At 39.0% G+C, this 17,426-nt stretch overlaps 1 protein-coding gene across 1 annotated transcript in view; it reads right to left on the bottom strand.

Moving 5' to 3' along the window:
* The window catches only part of LOC134670675 (dynein axonemal heavy chain 1-like), a 101,390-nt gene that overhangs the window by 7,588 nt on the left and 76,376 nt on the right, over positions 1–17,426 (bottom strand). Inside the window, exons 61-79 of the mRNA XM_063528493.1 lie at positions 15,613–15,742; positions 14,498–14,645; positions 13,707–13,810; positions 13,280–13,356; positions 13,043–13,110; positions 12,606–12,735; positions 12,156–12,299; positions 11,639–11,805; positions 11,221–11,446; positions 10,725–10,920; positions 10,072–10,265; positions 8,995–9,149; positions 7,630–7,729; positions 6,977–7,109; positions 5,862–5,995; positions 4,765–4,906; positions 2,905–3,029; positions 1,498–1,662; positions 431–583 (exon numbers count right to left, since the gene is read on the bottom strand). Of these exons, the coding sequence (XP_063384563.1) occupies positions 431–583; positions 1,498–1,662; positions 2,905–3,029; positions 4,765–4,906; positions 5,862–5,995; positions 6,977–7,109; positions 7,630–7,729; positions 8,995–9,149; positions 10,072–10,265; positions 10,725–10,920; positions 11,221–11,446; positions 11,639–11,805; positions 12,156–12,299; positions 12,606–12,735; positions 13,043–13,110; positions 13,280–13,356; positions 13,707–13,810; positions 14,498–14,645; positions 15,613–15,742 (2,691 nt within the window). The remainder of the gene's footprint in view (positions 1–430; positions 584–1,497; positions 1,663–2,904; positions 3,030–4,764; positions 4,907–5,861; positions 5,996–6,976; positions 7,110–7,629; positions 7,730–8,994; positions 9,150–10,071; positions 10,266–10,724; positions 10,921–11,220; positions 11,447–11,638; positions 11,806–12,155; positions 12,300–12,605; positions 12,736–13,042; positions 13,111–13,279; positions 13,357–13,706; positions 13,811–14,497; positions 14,646–15,612; positions 15,743–17,426) is intronic.

Genomic DNA, 17,426 nt, shown 5'->3' with positions numbered 1-17,426 from the left:
TCGCCCTTTACATACATTTGGCGCAGTCGGTAGGATTCGAACCTACGCTCCCAAAGGGAATCTGATTTCCAATCCCAATGATTTCATGTTAGGTTTTAAAAACCCAATATGTAACCAAACGTCATCTAACCTACTTGTAGAACCCGTTCTCGTCGAAATAGTATCTGTCGCTGAGCACGGCGGTGGCGTAGTAGTCTCTGAGGAGGCACATTAGGCAGCGCCGGTCCCAGTCGTCGGTCACGCGACCTACAGTAGAAGTGGCAACGTCAGATCATCTAACCTGCTTGTAGAACCCGTTCTCGTCGAAATAGTATCTGTCGCTGAGCACGGCGGTGGCGTAGTAGTCTCTGAGGAGGCACATCAGGCAGCGCCGGTCCCAGTCGTCGGTCACGCGACCTACAGTAGAAGTGGCAACGTCAGATCATCTAACCTGCTTGTAGAACCCGTTCTCGTCGAAATAGTATCTGTCGCTGAGCACGGCGGTGGCGTAGTAGTCTCCGAGGAGGCACATCAGGCAGCGCCGGTCCCAGTCGTCGGTCACGCGACCGCCGTAGTTGATGTGACCGGCGACGTATGTCAACATCTGGTAATCAACAATTAGAGATCATTATGTTCGTTTCTAATAGAAGAAAAACAATTGAGACAGTGTATAATCAGATTAAAAATTTGCGATATCTTCCCAGAATTTATTACAAGAGCAGAAAGGTTTTAAGGTCGTCGTGTTTGTCATATAGAGTAATTTATCAATTCCTGGCCACTGTTCAGTAACTGGCCACCCGAAACTAAAATTGAATTATATTCACCTATAAACAGAACTGTCTCTTCAAGTTGAAGAGACAGCGCAGGATCGACAACAGTGGAGAACCCTTCTGAGAGCCCTATGTCCCTGATGAGGGATAACAGGATACCATCATCATCATCATAAACAGAACTCATTTTAGTTTTAGGTGACTAGCTATTGAAGGGTGGCCAGCTATTGAAACCTTATACAGGTTTATAGGTGAATAGAATTCATTTTTAGTTTAGGGTGACCAGTTATTAGCCAGCGGTCAATAATTGACGATTTACCATATATAGTTTATTTCTTTATCATTCCTAGCATTCACCTTGCCGTGAATAGTCACGATCATGAAGATTTCGTCCCGCTAGTACCTACTTTGTTTTGTCGAAAAACTGCTCTTTACTACCCAGCGCTTCAACATTTAATTGGGTACTTTCCTATACTTAAAATATATTATTACACACCGTGCACGAAATAAAGCACCAGATAATTATTAGAAAAACATAGATAGCACTTATTTTTAAACATAATTTATATTAAATAAATCGGATGGAAGTATAAAAAGTAGGTGAGTTTTGACAGTTCTAAAAAAGAAGCTGATTTGACTAGTAGGAAAGTAGCCAATTAAACAGACACTACGGAGACAATATAGCCAGGGAGAACAGTAGCCATTCATCATTATAAAAACGACTACTAGCTACTCAAACATAACATACCCGCAACGGCACTTCATTGTACTCTGAGAGGAACATATGCAACTGCGACATGCAAATCTTGAGGTCCCCGTCGGTGAACTCGTAGGGAATGTTGAACCCGAGAGGTCCGAACTTGCGCCGCTCGAGCACCACGCCGTGGAACAGGCACAATGAAAACAGGAGCCACTGAAACCCAATAAGTTTGTGACATTTTTAAAACTTTCGCGTTTTGAACACATATTAACTAGAGATGCCCCGAATAGTGTTGGCCGAATACCGAATACCGAATATTCGGCCCCTCTCTCGGCCGAATACCAGATATTCGGCGACCGAATATTCGACATGAAATGCGAACATTTTGAGTTACAATTATTATGAAAACTGTTCGCTAACAAAGCACAATGTTTGCTAAGATATATTTTTATGTTGAACAGAATCAATTAATGTAGTTAGAATCAATCAAATCAGACCCCATGATAAAAATAAATTAATTTGGAATCAACAAATGCTCAAAAACGTGCCTTCGTATTTAACTACTTTCCAAGAGTACGTTTTAAATATTAAATATACCTAGATTTTAATTCGTTTTTTGTGTATTTTTTTCTTTTTAGGTAGGTGCAACAGATATTCGGTATACGGCCGAATAGTAGGCAACATTCGGCCGAATACCGAATATTCGGCAAAGTGGCCGAATAGGCCGAATACCGAATAGTTGCCGAGTATTCATTCGTGGCATCTCTAATATTAACTTACATTTATAGACGGGTCTAACGCGAATTTTATTCAATTAACTTTATTTACCGACGTTTCGACACAGGTTTCACTGGTAGTGGTCGAGACCATATTCGCGTTAGACCCGTCTAAAAATGTCAGTTAATAAGTTTGTTATAGCCTTAAACAAGTTTTTCACATTTTCCGATCTGATATCGGATATCGAATACAACCACGAAGCGACCCAAAAACGATCTTGGCCTCTGACACAAGAGAGTGCCACTCTACCCTATTTTGCGCCACTTCACGCCAATTGGGTATTCCTGGGACATTTAATTATACGTTGATTCTTTTTTATTGATCTAATAAAACAAAACATCCAAAAAGAAAGAGTTGATGCCATAGGGAACTCACTAGCTGCTTTCTTCTAGTCATCCAACATCCGATATCTAATCGGAAAATGTGAAAACTAGTCTTAACTGTACGTGGATGGCGGAATATTTTTTTTTTATCTTGGGTTTCCTTTATGCTATATGTATCGTAGTCTAATAGAGTAAAGATCTCAAAGAAAGAATCCAATAAGGACACTATTTTTAGCCTATCTATAGCAGAATCTTTGAATTTACATGTGAGTTTTCGTTTCTGAATTATACAATTCTCAATCTAACATGATATTAGTGTCTTTTATGCCATTACAGGACAAAATAGAAATCAAACCTTAAAGTTGGGCACTTTGGAGTCGCCCGAGTTCATATACTCAGCAAAGTCTGGGACCTGATTCATGAAAGCCTTGAGTAAGTTGGCTTTTATGCCCCGAGGAGGCTCCACAGTCATTTTGTATCCTGGCAATAATAAATAGATATAAATGAACCCCCTTATTCATAAATGTTTACTAAAGTTAACGAGCCGATAAAATGGAAAGGAACAAACGATTATTATCGGCTTGACAACTTTAGTGAACGTTTATGAATAAGGAGGGAAATAGAATAGAATAGAATAGAATGTTTTTATTCGTGACAAAACTTAATAGATAAAACAACAGGTAATACTACCACGGTCACGAAATGGTCCCGACTCAGCAGGTGCTAGCCTATAGTTTGTTTTTTTTAGCATTAGAAAGAACTCCACAGAAGTAGGCGTACAGTTTTTATCAGGCTCTTTAATTGTTAATAATTATTGAATTATCTAATGTAGCACGGTCAATACATATAATTTACTTCAAATTACTACCGCTAAAAGTGCCTTATTTGGAACCACAAGCTTACTTCTGCGAAGTTCTTTCTAATGCTAAAAAAAACGAACTATAAAGGCTAGCGCTGGTCTTCCGTCGGGGCCATGGACTATTACGTCTAAATTATAAAAGAACACATTATGACTACAATATTACATAATAAAACTAAAATTACAGTTAATATGACAGTTAAAATGAGTGGCGGTTGTAAAAGAGACGAAAAGCAGTAATACTAGGAATGCGTCAAGGGTGCTTAAATGTAGCTAGTCTCAAGTTTGAGGCACTCTTCGTTTAATTGGTGTTCGAGCATAAACTTTAACACTTGGAGTATTTTTATCAACAATTATAGGTAGGTAGTCGCAATGTTATTTCATCAACCCACAACCCAGTTCTGTACAAAAGTGTACCTATGTCGAGGATAGCTAACTTCAGTTCAAATTTTTATTAACGAAACGATCGACAATACTGCAATGGAATCAGCACTGAGATGAACCACATTTTGAATTTTTTGAATTAATGTAATTGTGGTCAAATATGATCCACATCAACTTTAAAGCCATCATACCCTGAGAAAGATGATGACAGTTTTGTAGAACAGTAGAAGACGTAGCGTATTTACCCTAAGGCCATCCGGGCCATGGGCCGGGGCGCCAACCCCCAGGGGCGGCATGCCGCCCCTGGCGGATTGCATTTTGTTTTTCTCAAAAATGGACGGCAAAGCCGACTTTGCCTTCTAAAAAATAGGTCGCGAAGCGCGTAGTTTATGGTCAGGTCAAAATTAAAAAGTTAATAACATTGCAGTCTCGATTTTGGGACTGCAATGTTGCATACAAATTCCATTATTTGTAGAGTTCCAAACTTTTTAAAAGTTGAAATGGCCATATCAAATGAAGGCACAGGCCCATTAAACAGCCAAACAGATTATTAGTACCGCGACTGTTTAGCTGTCTCAAATAGGTTGGCGTATTTTCGGCAGAAAAATACACTTCTATTTTTTTATTAAAAAAATAAAAAGGCGGCAAGGGCGTTTTTCTGTGAAAATATATACGTAAGAACGTTGCTTTTGTAAAATATTTCTGTGGTATTTATATTTCTTGCACCATTTTTGAGAAAAGCACTATATATGACTCGGCTACTTGCTGGCTTCGGATTCAATTAAACGGACGACCTTGGGAGTCCGTTTAAAACGAATCCTCAGCCTGCAAGTAGCTACTTCCGAGCCTCGACAATAATGTACTATTTCTTCCTTGACTTCTGGGGCGGCAAAACGTGCCAATGCCCGGGGCGCCAAATTTCAAAATACGCCCCTGAGTAGAAGACAATCTGTGGTGCTGGTTTCAACTCACCATTTTGTAACAAAGCGACCGGGAAGTGCGGAGAAGGCATGGCCGTAAGCCACAGCCTGAAGTCCTTATGCACCGTCTCAGGTGAGATGTGTTCCACATTCAGCTCGAGCACCGGCATCCATGATGGAGACAAGTGACAGTTCTGTATAAGAGGGAACATTCAAGGATTACACAAGCAAGTCGGGTAATTCGCCTGTAACTGGCCACTTTTAGTAACTGGCCACCCCCAACCAAAAATGAATTCTATTCACCTATATAGAATTAATTTTAGTATAAGGTGGCCAGTTATTGAAACCTTATACTAAACAAGAAATGTGTTAACATTTCTTTATTAATGTTCCCTGTTATGTTGATTAGTTATCTAATTAAATGTTGACTACCTGCGGGCTCGACTAGAAATTGATATTATAGCTCGTTAAAAGTAGATTTACGAAATCTTTTGCAGAGTTTTGTAAAAGTATGCGATTTTTGACAGGAATAGAAGCTATGAGAATTTTATGGTATGCAACCATCTTGGTAGACCTACCTCTTTCTGTAGAATAAAATTGGAAAATCGATATGATGAAAAACGCAGGACATATGATAAGTATAATATCATAATTTTGCACTTTATTAGTGTAATAACTTCATAATATTACCTACTCGTACAACAGAAAACTAGGTCGTGTTTTCAATAACTTGAGATTTCACCTATGGCGAATTACCCTAAGTCGTTCCTGGCGCAGAGGTTGTCCATCGCGGTTCGACGCGGAAACGCAGCAAGCGTGATAGGCACCTTTGCGTCGGGAGCGATGTGGGGTGGGTTGTTTGAATAGTTAAAAAGTAGGTTTAATTTTATTTATAAGTTGTGTTTCTGTGTGGAATGAAGTTTTTTTTTTTTTGAAGTTTAGTTGTATTTGTAGCAAGTAGGTATATGAAGCTCGGAGGTTGAGGCTGGTTGACATCAAGCTAGCAAAAAATGAGCCGAGCGTTTTGGTGTGCGAAAACCTTACGTACGTATAATAGGACGTTTAATGTTCAGTGAACGTGTTGGTTTTTTTTTTTCTTTCTGTATATTTTTTTTAAATAGATACAGCAAATATTATAAGCAAAAGTACCTGGAAGAAGACCCAATTCCCAAAGTCACAACCTTGTCTCATCATAGCTTCAGCGATCGGACCCTGGCCTTGACCAAGCGAGATGCTGTCAAAACGCTTCCCCATCTTCATCTTATCTGCAAACTTCAATAAATCTAAAAGAAAAATTTAATATGAAACACCCTTAGAAGAGAAAATTCACTACACTAGGATCACATATGTAAACAAGTAGGGTAAATCGTCAATAACTGGTCACTTTTTAATAACTGGCCACCTTATGCTAAAACGAATTCTATTAATTTCTATTCACCTATAAAAGAATAAGATTTCAATAACTGGCCAGCATTTAATAACTAGCCACCATATACTAAAATTAATTCTGTTTATAGGTGAATAGAATTCATTTTTAGTTTTATAAGATGTAGTGTTTGTGTACCTATGTTCGCGATAAACTCAAAAACTATTGAACGGATTCATGTGGTTTTCATCTATCAATAAAGCGATTCTTGAGGTTTAACCCTTCGTATGTCTAAGCACAGATCAGTGCGAATGAATTTAAACCTATTATATTAAACAATGGATTTAAATTCACGCGCACTGATCAGTGCTTAGACACAAGAAGGGTTAAGTGTATACCTTGTTAAGGTTTTGTGAAACCTGCATGAGCTTAAATATGTAAACCATAGTACCTATTTTGAACACCTTTGTACGTTTGTAACTGGTATAATGTTTAATGCAAATAAGTTTTTGGCAAAAATTTCATTTTTGGTACAAGCTTTTATCGTTGACTGTACTTTTCTTTCCACAGGCAACTAATACTCATCGATACAATCCTAAAAACCCCAAACACAATTAGGTTTCGTTGTTTTATCATAGAGTTCCTATGGCCACCTCCTGTCTCCATCATCAGATCAGTTCGATGGTACCATAATATTGCATTGTCATCCGATTTATACATGCATGCAAAATTTCAGCTCAATCGGAAACCGGGAAGTGGATCAAATTTAACTTTCAAGATTTGATTACAGACAGACAGACAGACAGACAGACAGACAACGGTCAGGTGAAACTGAATAAAAGCTTGTAATAAATGATCTTTATCTTTATCTTTAGAAGCCGAGGCGGGTCACTCTTACCAGCGGCCGGATCTGTGCCAGTAGAGAGCACGAATATGATAGGAGAGAGCGGGTCGGATTCGCCGTACAGCGCCGCCAAATCTGCCGGCTGAGGCTCCACGAAACGCGCTCCCAGTCCCACCACTACGTAATCCTGTTAAAACGTCATTAACTTATCAGTACAAGTCTTCTTCTTCCCAGACCTTATCCCATTTACTTGGGGTCGGCCTTCCCTGTCCTCTTCTTCCATTCTGCACGATTTAGTGCCAGGTACTAACTTATCAGTACAAGTAAAATGCAAAATTTAAAAGTGTGATAAGTTTTAGAAAAGAGGAAATCTCAGTCATCGTAATGACATCTCTATAGGGAACTTGCATAAACTGTAGGGACCGAGGCTATTGGCGCGAAGTATGAATGAGAAGTTTAAGCTTCCAATGTAGCCCACAAGATGGCAGATCCTACAATGCTTATCATGCATCTCTTATGAGAAAACGTACATAATTTGTAGAGGGCAGCACTTGCTTTGGCGTTAAGTGTCCTCTGTTCCTATTCAGATATACGCGCACGGTCCCTATACTGCGTAACCTTGTACATTAATATGAACTTGTTGGTATTTGAAGTGTGTTATAAAGAGCCTACGATTGGATCACTGGACAATTAAGTCTTCTACATACCTGTAACCCGGGTACAACTTTATCGGGCCTCAGACATTTCAGCACCAACAGTTTTTGGAAAGAGTCAAGCTGAGTGTCCAACGGTTTAGGATACGCAAGCCTGAAAATTCATGGTCAATAATTATACGTAAAAAGACCAAATAAGGTAAGTGCATGGTTAATACTTAAATGTAAAAATAAGTTTCATATGCTGCTCGTAACTCAAAATTAGCACTCGCAAACAGCAACATCGCTCACTTGTTGCGCAAATAGGATAATTCGCCAGTAACTGGCCACTGTTAGTAATAGGCCACCCTAAACTAAAAATGAATTCGATTCACCTATAAACAGAATTCATTTTAGTATAAGGTTTCAAGCCTTATACCTACTAAAATTTAATTTATAGGTGAATAGAATTAATTAGGGTTCCGTACCCAAAGGGTAAAACGGGACCCTATTACTAAGACTTCGCTGTCCGTCCGTCCGTCCGTCCGTCCGTCCGTCCGTCCGTCCGTCCGTCCGTCCGTCCGTCTGTCACCAGGCTGTATCTCACGAACCGTGATAGCTAGACAGGTGAAATTTTCACAGATGATGTATTTCTGTTGCCGCTATAACAACAAATACTAAAAACAGAATAAAATAAAGATTTAAATGGGGCTCCCATACAACTAACGTGATTTTTGACCAAAGTTAAGCAACGTCGGGAGTGGTCAGTACTTGGATGGGTGACCGTTTCTTTTTTGCTTTTTTTTTTGTTTTTTTTTTTTGCATTATGGTACGGAACTTTTCGTGCGCGAGTCCGACTCGCACTTGCCCGGTTTTTTTTAGTTTAGGGTAGTCAATTACTAGCAGTAGCCAGTTACTGGCGAATTACCCTATCTATTTTTAGACATCACAACAGTAAAAAATGTCGGAATTGAAATAAAACAAGGTAAGTACCATATATACTCATATCGATCTAAACATTTACGAGCCTTTAATGACGATTTAGTTGTGTTACAGAAGTAATTGTTTTGTTGCCAAAAGTAATTATCATCAATAAAACGCACTTATGCGGGAAGCGCTGGTGGCCTAGCGGTAAGAACGTGCGACTTTCAATCCGGAGGTCGCGGGTTCAAACCCCGGCTCGTACCAACGAGTTTTTCAGAACTTATGTACGACATATTATTTGATATTTACCAGTTTCTTTTCGGTGAAGGAAAACATCGTGAGGAAACCGGACTAATCCCAATAAGACCTAGTTTCCCCTCTGGGTTGGAAGGTCAGGTTGCAGTCACTTTCGTAAAAACTGTTGCCTACGTCAAATCATGGGATTAGTTTGTCAAGCGGACCCCAAGAGCCGTGGCAAAATGCCGGAATAACGCGAGAAAGAAGAAGAAAACGCACTTATGCGGGTTCATGGCGTCGTAGTAACCCTTGAAGTGCTTCAACTGGTTGGGGAAGTCGTCAACGAAGGCCCTCATCGTGGGCACAGAAGCCAACTGCTGCATATCCAGCCACATGCGTTCCGAGATCCATTTCGGTTCCGGATTTTCACGTTCCTACAATTAAAGTTGTTTTTAGAGCGTTTCTTTTTTTTGCAATTTTTAAATATTGTGAATTCTTTGCCACTTTTGTGTTATTTCTACTCAGAGTCACGAGCTCTTTCGATCCTAATGGGGTATCGTGTTACCATTTCCCCATATTTTTTGTATGGCGGTAACGAAAAGGAAAGTATGAAAAATATATGGAAATATTAGGACACTTTTTTTCTCCTAAAGGTTGGATGAAAGGGACTCGCGATCCTGACTAGAAATAACACAAAAGTGGCAAAAAAGATCACATTATATAAAATGGCAATAAAAGAGACGCTCTTCACATATTGGTTACAGTGCGGACGAATGATAAAGGCCCCAGTACATAGTGGCCAACGATGTGCCATGCCAAGCCATGCCATGGGCGACTGTATGAACACCACAGGCCATGGCTTTGCCACGATTCCTTTAAAGTTAAAAAAAACCGACAACTTCCCGATTGCGCACCACGATAAACAACTGATGTCCAGACATCCTCCATTGTATACCATTGCCCTCTGTACACAACGGCGATGGCTTGTCATGGACCATCCTGGACCACTGTAACTGGGGCCTTAACACACTCAAACAATATCCCTTTGCAAAACTAAATCGCAATTACAAAATATCCCTTTCCCGTGTGCAAACGACCCTTCTTTTAGCCAATCCATAATCCTGTCTCGCCTATCTCTAATCTTTTTAGGCATAGAAAAAGAAAAACTAAAGATTTACAAGACATTTGAGTATTGATTCACCTTTAGTGACCGTAAATAAATGGATAAGCAGGTACTTTGAACTTTGGTACTATGACACCAATACAGGACTTATTTAGAGGGTAGTAGGGGTATGTTTTACTACTGAAAAATATAGTAACTTGTGTTTAGTTTTCGCCATTTGCAATTTTACTCACTTCCTCAATTTTACCCCCATTCAGCAGAAAGTTGAACTCGATATGTCGGATAACTCCCTTGTCCATTAATATTCGGGCACAGAGCAGGAAAGCAAACAGAAGTTTGTGCTTTTCGAACAAACTTCTGCACACGTTGACGTAGAGCAAAAACGTGAAGTGCTCTATGATGGTTTCCACTCGCTCAATAATATCCTCTGTGGAATTAATACATAATTATTGACGAATATTGAGGTTGCAATTAGAAATTGAAAATCATGAAATTATAAGACGAACGATAGGTATGGGAGGTCGGAGACGTTTTGGGCAGTCGGGAGGCTCGGGCACCCCCTTGTACATCAGGACGATTACCTACAATTGACGATTACAATGGTCACTGCTTCCCCTACACTCGACATTTGTATCTGGGGCCCATTTCTCGAATATTATTAGTGTGTTACCATGGTAACCCATACGACTTGACAGTTCGTGAACTAATATTATTAGTCTAATACCGTCCGAGAAATGGGCCCCTGCTGCTATTCTGAGCAAACAAGTTCAAAAAATGGAAATTATCTTCAAAATCTTATTTTAGGGTTTATGATAAGACATTTGACAATTTACAAACTGTGAGCACATTGGTATCTATTTTAAAAATAAAATGTTATCGGAAGTACCGTTAGGTTCCGTCTCCGCCATGGACCTGACGAAGAGCTTCACAAACCACTCCAGCGAGTACTGGTACATGGGGTCCACATTCGCCATCCCAGACAGACAGAAGAAAAGAATCTGCCCGCGGTTGGCCACGGGCACGTAACCTTGCCGAGCGTCGTCGATCTCTATGGTCGTACGCTCTATGTCTTCTACTTTTATCTGTTGGTTATTACATATCAATGTAGAAGTTTTCAAAGGAAAATAAAATTGTCAAAGGACTTGAGAAATTTCCAAAGCAATACTCCATATTCAGATATATTTTAGGCTTGAACCAGGTTCCGACAATCAAGGGCTTAAGCGTGTTTTTATTAGTGGTAAAAAAAATCAATAGCAAGAAGAATAAAGAGAGATGGTTCACTTAGTAGTAAGACAACCTATTTATAATGTCGAGGCCACACTAACGGAAAGGGAAACGGCAGGAAACGCCGTTGATTCGCCGTCCTATTAAAAGTGACTAACCAAGATTTCAGCGCTCTTTATCTTAATAGCTTCTAGGGTCAAAATCAAGGGTAGATCATCTACAGGTGACCCTTCGCTATTGGACAATCCGTACAGAATATCCGACTGCATCTCAGCCAACTGAGAGGCCATTTGAGCTCGCGTCACGATCAGCTGACCCCTCAGCTCTTCCAAGTCTGGGCGTTCTTGAGCCACTACGATAGATAGAAGTTGTTCTGCTAGACCACTGGAAATGTTTGTTAATACTTTTTAAATTATCTAAGCTTCCGGTAGATACAGACACGTTTCTTCAGTTTGAGCAGAGGGAGATAAATAAACAGAAAAACGACATCGACACCACTTTCCTAACATTTTTCCATAACAACGAATTTCAAACCGCGCAGTACCTACAATTAAAGGTTTTCTACGTATTACTTACCTCGGTACCAGCGCAAAATTGACTATCTGCACTTTGACAGAAGTCTCAGGAGTATAACGAGGATTCGGCAGCTTAGTCGTGATGTATAATCGGAAGCCAGGCATATATGGGATGAGGGAATCACCCAGCTTTAGTACAAGTTGACCAGCTTGCCGGAAGTATTGACGCTAAATAAAAGGAAACATTGATGACATAAGAAATCTATAGTCTGGCAAACCAATTTGTCAGTATAGACTCTAAATTTACAATTTGCATGGGAGATAAAACCTTTGCGCCTACATTTTTCAAATTGTTGCCTTTTTCATTAACAAATTTGTCAGACAAAAGATTTTGGACATGAACTATTAAGTATTATTAGTAGTAGTAGTAGTAGTAATCACTTTATTGTACACAACACAGATTTACAAAAATAAATTACAGTAATGGAAGAACAAAGGCGAACTTATCCCTATAAGGGATCTCTTCCAGCTAACCTTCGATTAGGTAGCTATTAGGCTATTATAAACTTGAATTTTACCTTTAAAACTGGATCTAAAGCTGGATCTAGTTCTTGCCCAACATTCTCCAATAAAATCGGTTTTCCAAAACGCAGTGCCGACTCAAAATTTCGTAATAAATCTCTGTCGTTTGGCTTGACGACTACGATCCCGTCAATTTTTCCCTGAATGCAAAGGAAAAGCATTACAGTACACCCTTCAGCTTCAGCCACTACGATTTGGGACTCAGTTTGGGAAGTTAATGACATGTCGTCAGGGATTCCAACTAAGCCGACCACTAACTAACAGGCTACTGGACGATATCGACCTGTCAGTTAGAACAAAAATTTTACAGTTCCGTACAACTGACCGGCCGATATCGTCGTATTAGTCAGTGGTCGGATTTAGAAATTAGCACACTAAGTACTATTTTTTATGCTGATTTGCGATGGAAGGTATTGTTTTGTGACTTCTCAAAATTCCCGTAATACCATTGCTCTGATCCACTTGTTGGCCTGCGTCTGCGGATCGATGATGAGGGGCCACCGTCGAGAGTTAGAGATCAAAACTGCCGACTCCACGGAGAGAGGGTCCCGAGGTAATCCGTACATCTGCCATGTTCTGAAGGCACAAGAATAAGATATTGGCATAGGAATAGTGAAGGAGGAATATTTTTGGGAATAAGTTTAAAGAAAGACAAACAGTTTCCGAAATACGCACATGACTTTAAATTTGTTTTTTTTTATTAGTACATTTTGGTGTCCCACTGCTGTGCAAAGGCCTCCCCTCGGTTTCTCCACTTGACCACTATCATCGGCATTTTCCCACCATTTGGGGTAGAATGCATCCAAGTCGTCCCGCCATCTTCTTTTCGGTCTGCCTGAATGAACCCAGCCTGGCGTCTATGATGTAAATTTGAAATATTCACCTAATTTCGACGGCGTCGCCCAAAACAGACAGCGGTGTGGCACCATGCGTATGAGGTACTTCTACATCCTGTAACGGTGTCACTTAAATTGCATCAAAGAAAATAAAATGTTGAAATGAAGTTGTAGAAAAAGCATATCGGCTTAGTTCTAGTATGAGAAATTAGCGACATCAGTCTTCTATACCTATAACGTTAGGGTAAATAACCATACAGATCTTAGAGTTAAATGAAACGTACCACTATGTGCTGAATCCAACGACCAAGAAGCTCTCTCCGGAACTCATCAGTAAAAGGTGTTACGTATCCAACAGCGCCTGGCGAAACATTGCGAAATATGTACAAACCATTGCAATCTAAATGAAGTCTGCAACTGCAAAGAGCATCACTGGAGTCTGTGCGGAAAGAGAAGAGCCATAGAATCTACATTCTACCGTACGGGTTCCCTTATATTCCACAACTCTTTTCCTTCCGAACAGACTCTTTGAGGTTTTTGACGATGTTGCCACTATTACCTTACTAACTTAGACGCGTTCTAGTACCTTTTTAACACCGCGTATTATGTGGTCTGGTAAATCGACTAGGTAAGAGATTGACAACAACGATTAATTCACAAATCAGAATAGATACAATAGATACTACAGATAGGATTAAACCGTTAACTCACAAGCACTCAAAAGAATGTCTCCTATGAGATTTACTAGAGCAACATCCAAATCTGCTATAGTTTTAATCCATCGAACTCTTTCGCTAGATAACCCGTTCAGTAATCTAAAAAAGCACACATTCTATGTAGATATTATATTTCATGAAAGTTTAATAAGTTCCTGATAGGACGCTACGAAGCTAAGTAGCAAAGAAGGCGAGGTTTTCGAATTTATCTTGAAACTCTTGTTGTTTTAACATCATCATTTGGAACATCTAAAGAACTTGAACTAGAATCTTGCCTTATATGTGCTTCTAATTGTAACTACCGTAAAATGGGGTGAGGAGGGAGAAAACTGACATTCAAACCTCGATAACATTTTATTTTTACATATGTAAACTGAATGGTATATATAATAAATGTTCCGGGCGTTTGTATTTTAGTTTTTTATGAATTTGGGTAGTTCCATTTCATAACTTTACCGATAAATACTAAATCCGTCCTCAACCCGTAGTACCTCGTAATTGGAGTGAGATGGGATTTCATACAAAGGTGATTTGGATCATTATTGGATCGATTTTTTTTCTTATGAATATCACTATAGCTCCATTTGTAATACGAATACATTATTTAGGTAGCAGTAGCCTTTAAAAACCATCTCACCCCCTGGCATCCCTTCTCTCCCCATTCATAACCCAACTCTCCATGCAATCCCTATCCCTACTCACCCCATTTTACGGTACCTGTTATTCACTAAACATTGTTGTTATACCATGTTCAACTTTGAACAGATATTACAGACTCTAGTATACCTGTTGGCTCTGTCCATTCTGGCTAAGCATGCGTTAATATCATCTTCCATCTTTCTCTTTTCGTCCTCCTTCTCTTCCAAATAGGCGTTCAACTTAGCAATGCCCTGGAGCAACGCTAGCATTTTTGCTCTTGCGTTTGCTAGTATAGCTGTAATGAGAAACATAACAACCCTGAAACACAGAACCTAAACCGAAATTGTATGAGATGTGTAAAGCCTAATAAAAAATCTTGTCTCGGAATGGATACTGGAGATGGGACTGTGAACCATAGGTACATGATTTTGTATTTTGGTTATGATTTTAGTTATTATTATAGATAGAACAGGCACTTATTTTGTAAATTCTACCTTGGCTGCAAAACATTTTCGTGTACCTTCCCTTTTTAACCGTAGGATATACTTGGACGTTATGTTTTTGTTTAAAATTCTTAAAAATATTATTAATTGTCCTAATCTCCTAAGATTAGTTACTTTCAGTTGTCCGCATCACCCCTTACGCCCTCGATCGCTGTTTCATGTTAGTTTTTCTATCAAGAACTATTCCAGGCATACCTTTTTCAGACGAGTTCCTAGTTACTATAATAAACATCTCTCCGAAATAGATTGCTTTCAAAATTCGATATCTAGTCTAAAAACCATAGTTAAACGTAAGTTGTTTTAGTACCTAAGTACTGATAGCAGTTTTTTCTATCTGGTATTAATATGCAGTAGTTATAATTGTACTTACACAGTTAACATAATTTATAATTTATGAACCTCCAGGTCTTTTTTCTTGTATCTTTTGTTGCAGTACATCTTGATGTATTGTATTTTTGATATGTTTATATGACTGTTTGGTTTTCTCAATAAATTAAAAAAAAAAATGATTATGACAAGTTGACATTTGAGTAAAGATGTAGGTATAAGTTGTGGAAAGTTTCCAAAAAATTCGAAAAAATTCTCAAAAATTTCGTGACAATTTCACAGAGATCCATTTTACGTTGTGGATAGTTTGTATCCCCATACAAAATTGTGAATTTCTGAAACTGTGACCACAAAATGTACGGTGCAGCACCAGAGCACCACAGAAAGTTTCTCATCATTATCATACATTATAAATGAGTGCTTGTCGTGTACCTTCAACCTCCGCGAGGTCCTTGGTAGCTTTCTCCAGAGCAGCCTTCTTGGGAGCCACACCTTTGTTGACATGATAAAATTTGTACATGGCGTGGACCCACATGCAGAGAGACTGGCAAGCTTTTGACACCTACGGCAATCATTAAAGTTTTTATGCATGGCAAAGATATGTATCGTATACCTGGATAATTTCTGGCTTAGGGCCAGTTGTACCAACCACAGTTTTAACAGACTGATCAACGTCACGCGGCAGAGTTCTATGAGACTTCCCATACATCACTATTTAGCGATCACTTTTACGATGACGGACGGATTAGTGCAACCGATCTTTAGTAGCTAGTCTAGTTCAGCGGTGTCACTTACGAATTCGAGCCAATCGTGCAGTCTAACGCACAAAATCGCTGCAGACTTTTCTTGGTCTAAAGCTAAAAAACCGGGCAAGTGCGAGTCGGACTCGCTGTCACTCCCCCCCTCGATACTTACTTAAATACTTACTTACTTAACCATAATATAATATAAACCCCCTTTAGATTTTACCCCTAAAATATGGCCATGTGATCGTCTAGCTAGAAGTTAGGACCCCTCGACGCGAACCGCGGTAACCTCAAATTCTTTAATGAGTATCAACTAAAATTTGGACTCAAGTTTTATTTATTATTCCCTAGGTTTTACTAACAGTTATTTATGATAATAAAATCATTAATTATGAAAGTAAAAAACAATTTAAGGAAAATCGAGTTATAGAAATGGGATAATTCAATAAAATTTATTAGTGTTAATATAAATGAAGTTGTAAGTTTACTACACTGTATGTATTTAAGTATTGCAGCATATAAGATGATTTAAATATATAAAAATGTTGTTGGTAAAATCCTGCTACGCCTATTAAGTTCCCGGGATAACATAGAAGTAGCACTCCTGAGGTAAGCTCATTTACACCCTAAGATTTCAAGGATAATTACAGTTAACTATCAACTTCTAAACGATGTGTGATTTATTCACACGTGCTACCCCGTATGCCCGATACAGGTCTGGGAACTCCTAGTCCAGTCAACAAGGTTAGTCGGAACACCTACCCTACCATTTTAGCCGGAAGGGCTATGACCAGCACTTCGTAAACTAAGCGCACCTAGATGACTATGAAAAGAAGTGCCAAAGTATCCATCGTCATCATGATTACTTATCTTTTTATATTCAAAAAGCTAGGGATGCTAATCCCTTAATCCCATTCCCCAGAGCTGATAATCTAGACAGAATTCCTAGTTCTCTAGATGTATAAACGAAGCACCGAGTTTATTTACTAATTATTATATTGATTGAAACTGAAATATCAAGAAGAGCATTATTTCACTCAACTTTCCCAATGGACTACTCTTGTCTTGCCAAAGGGGTCCCTAAAACAGAACTAATCTTCGATCCTTCCATCTCAGACCAGCCTGTACTCCTAAACCCTGCTTGATATTTAAGTATTGATTATGAAATACCATGAAAACCTGATTGAACCACTCAGTACCTCGCTCCTACACCAGACAACCAGAAATAAAATATTAAATTTTCCCCGTATAAATTAAAAATTAGGAAGATTTAGACAGCTCAGTTCTTTACCTTTTAACACACATATTTTAGGATAAAAATACCATAATTTTAAACCTTCTGTTAGAAATATATATCAACCATGTATAATTTATGGAGCCTAACTAAAAAGGACGTTAATAGACAACAAAAGTGTGTGATTCTACCCTATTCCTACCCTTTGTCCCTAGTCTAGTATAACCAAAGCACAGTTCATTCTTACCATTGACCTGGTACTTTGG

This window comes from Cydia fagiglandana, chromosome 14, assembly GCF_963556715.1.
Source record: "Cydia fagiglandana chromosome 14, ilCydFagi1.1, whole genome shotgun sequence".
Classification (NCBI taxonomy): domain Eukaryota; kingdom Metazoa; phylum Arthropoda; class Insecta; order Lepidoptera; family Tortricidae; genus Cydia; species Cydia fagiglandana.
The sequence above is the reverse complement of the archived record's forward strand: the minus strand, read 5'-3'. Positions and strand labels throughout refer to the sequence as shown.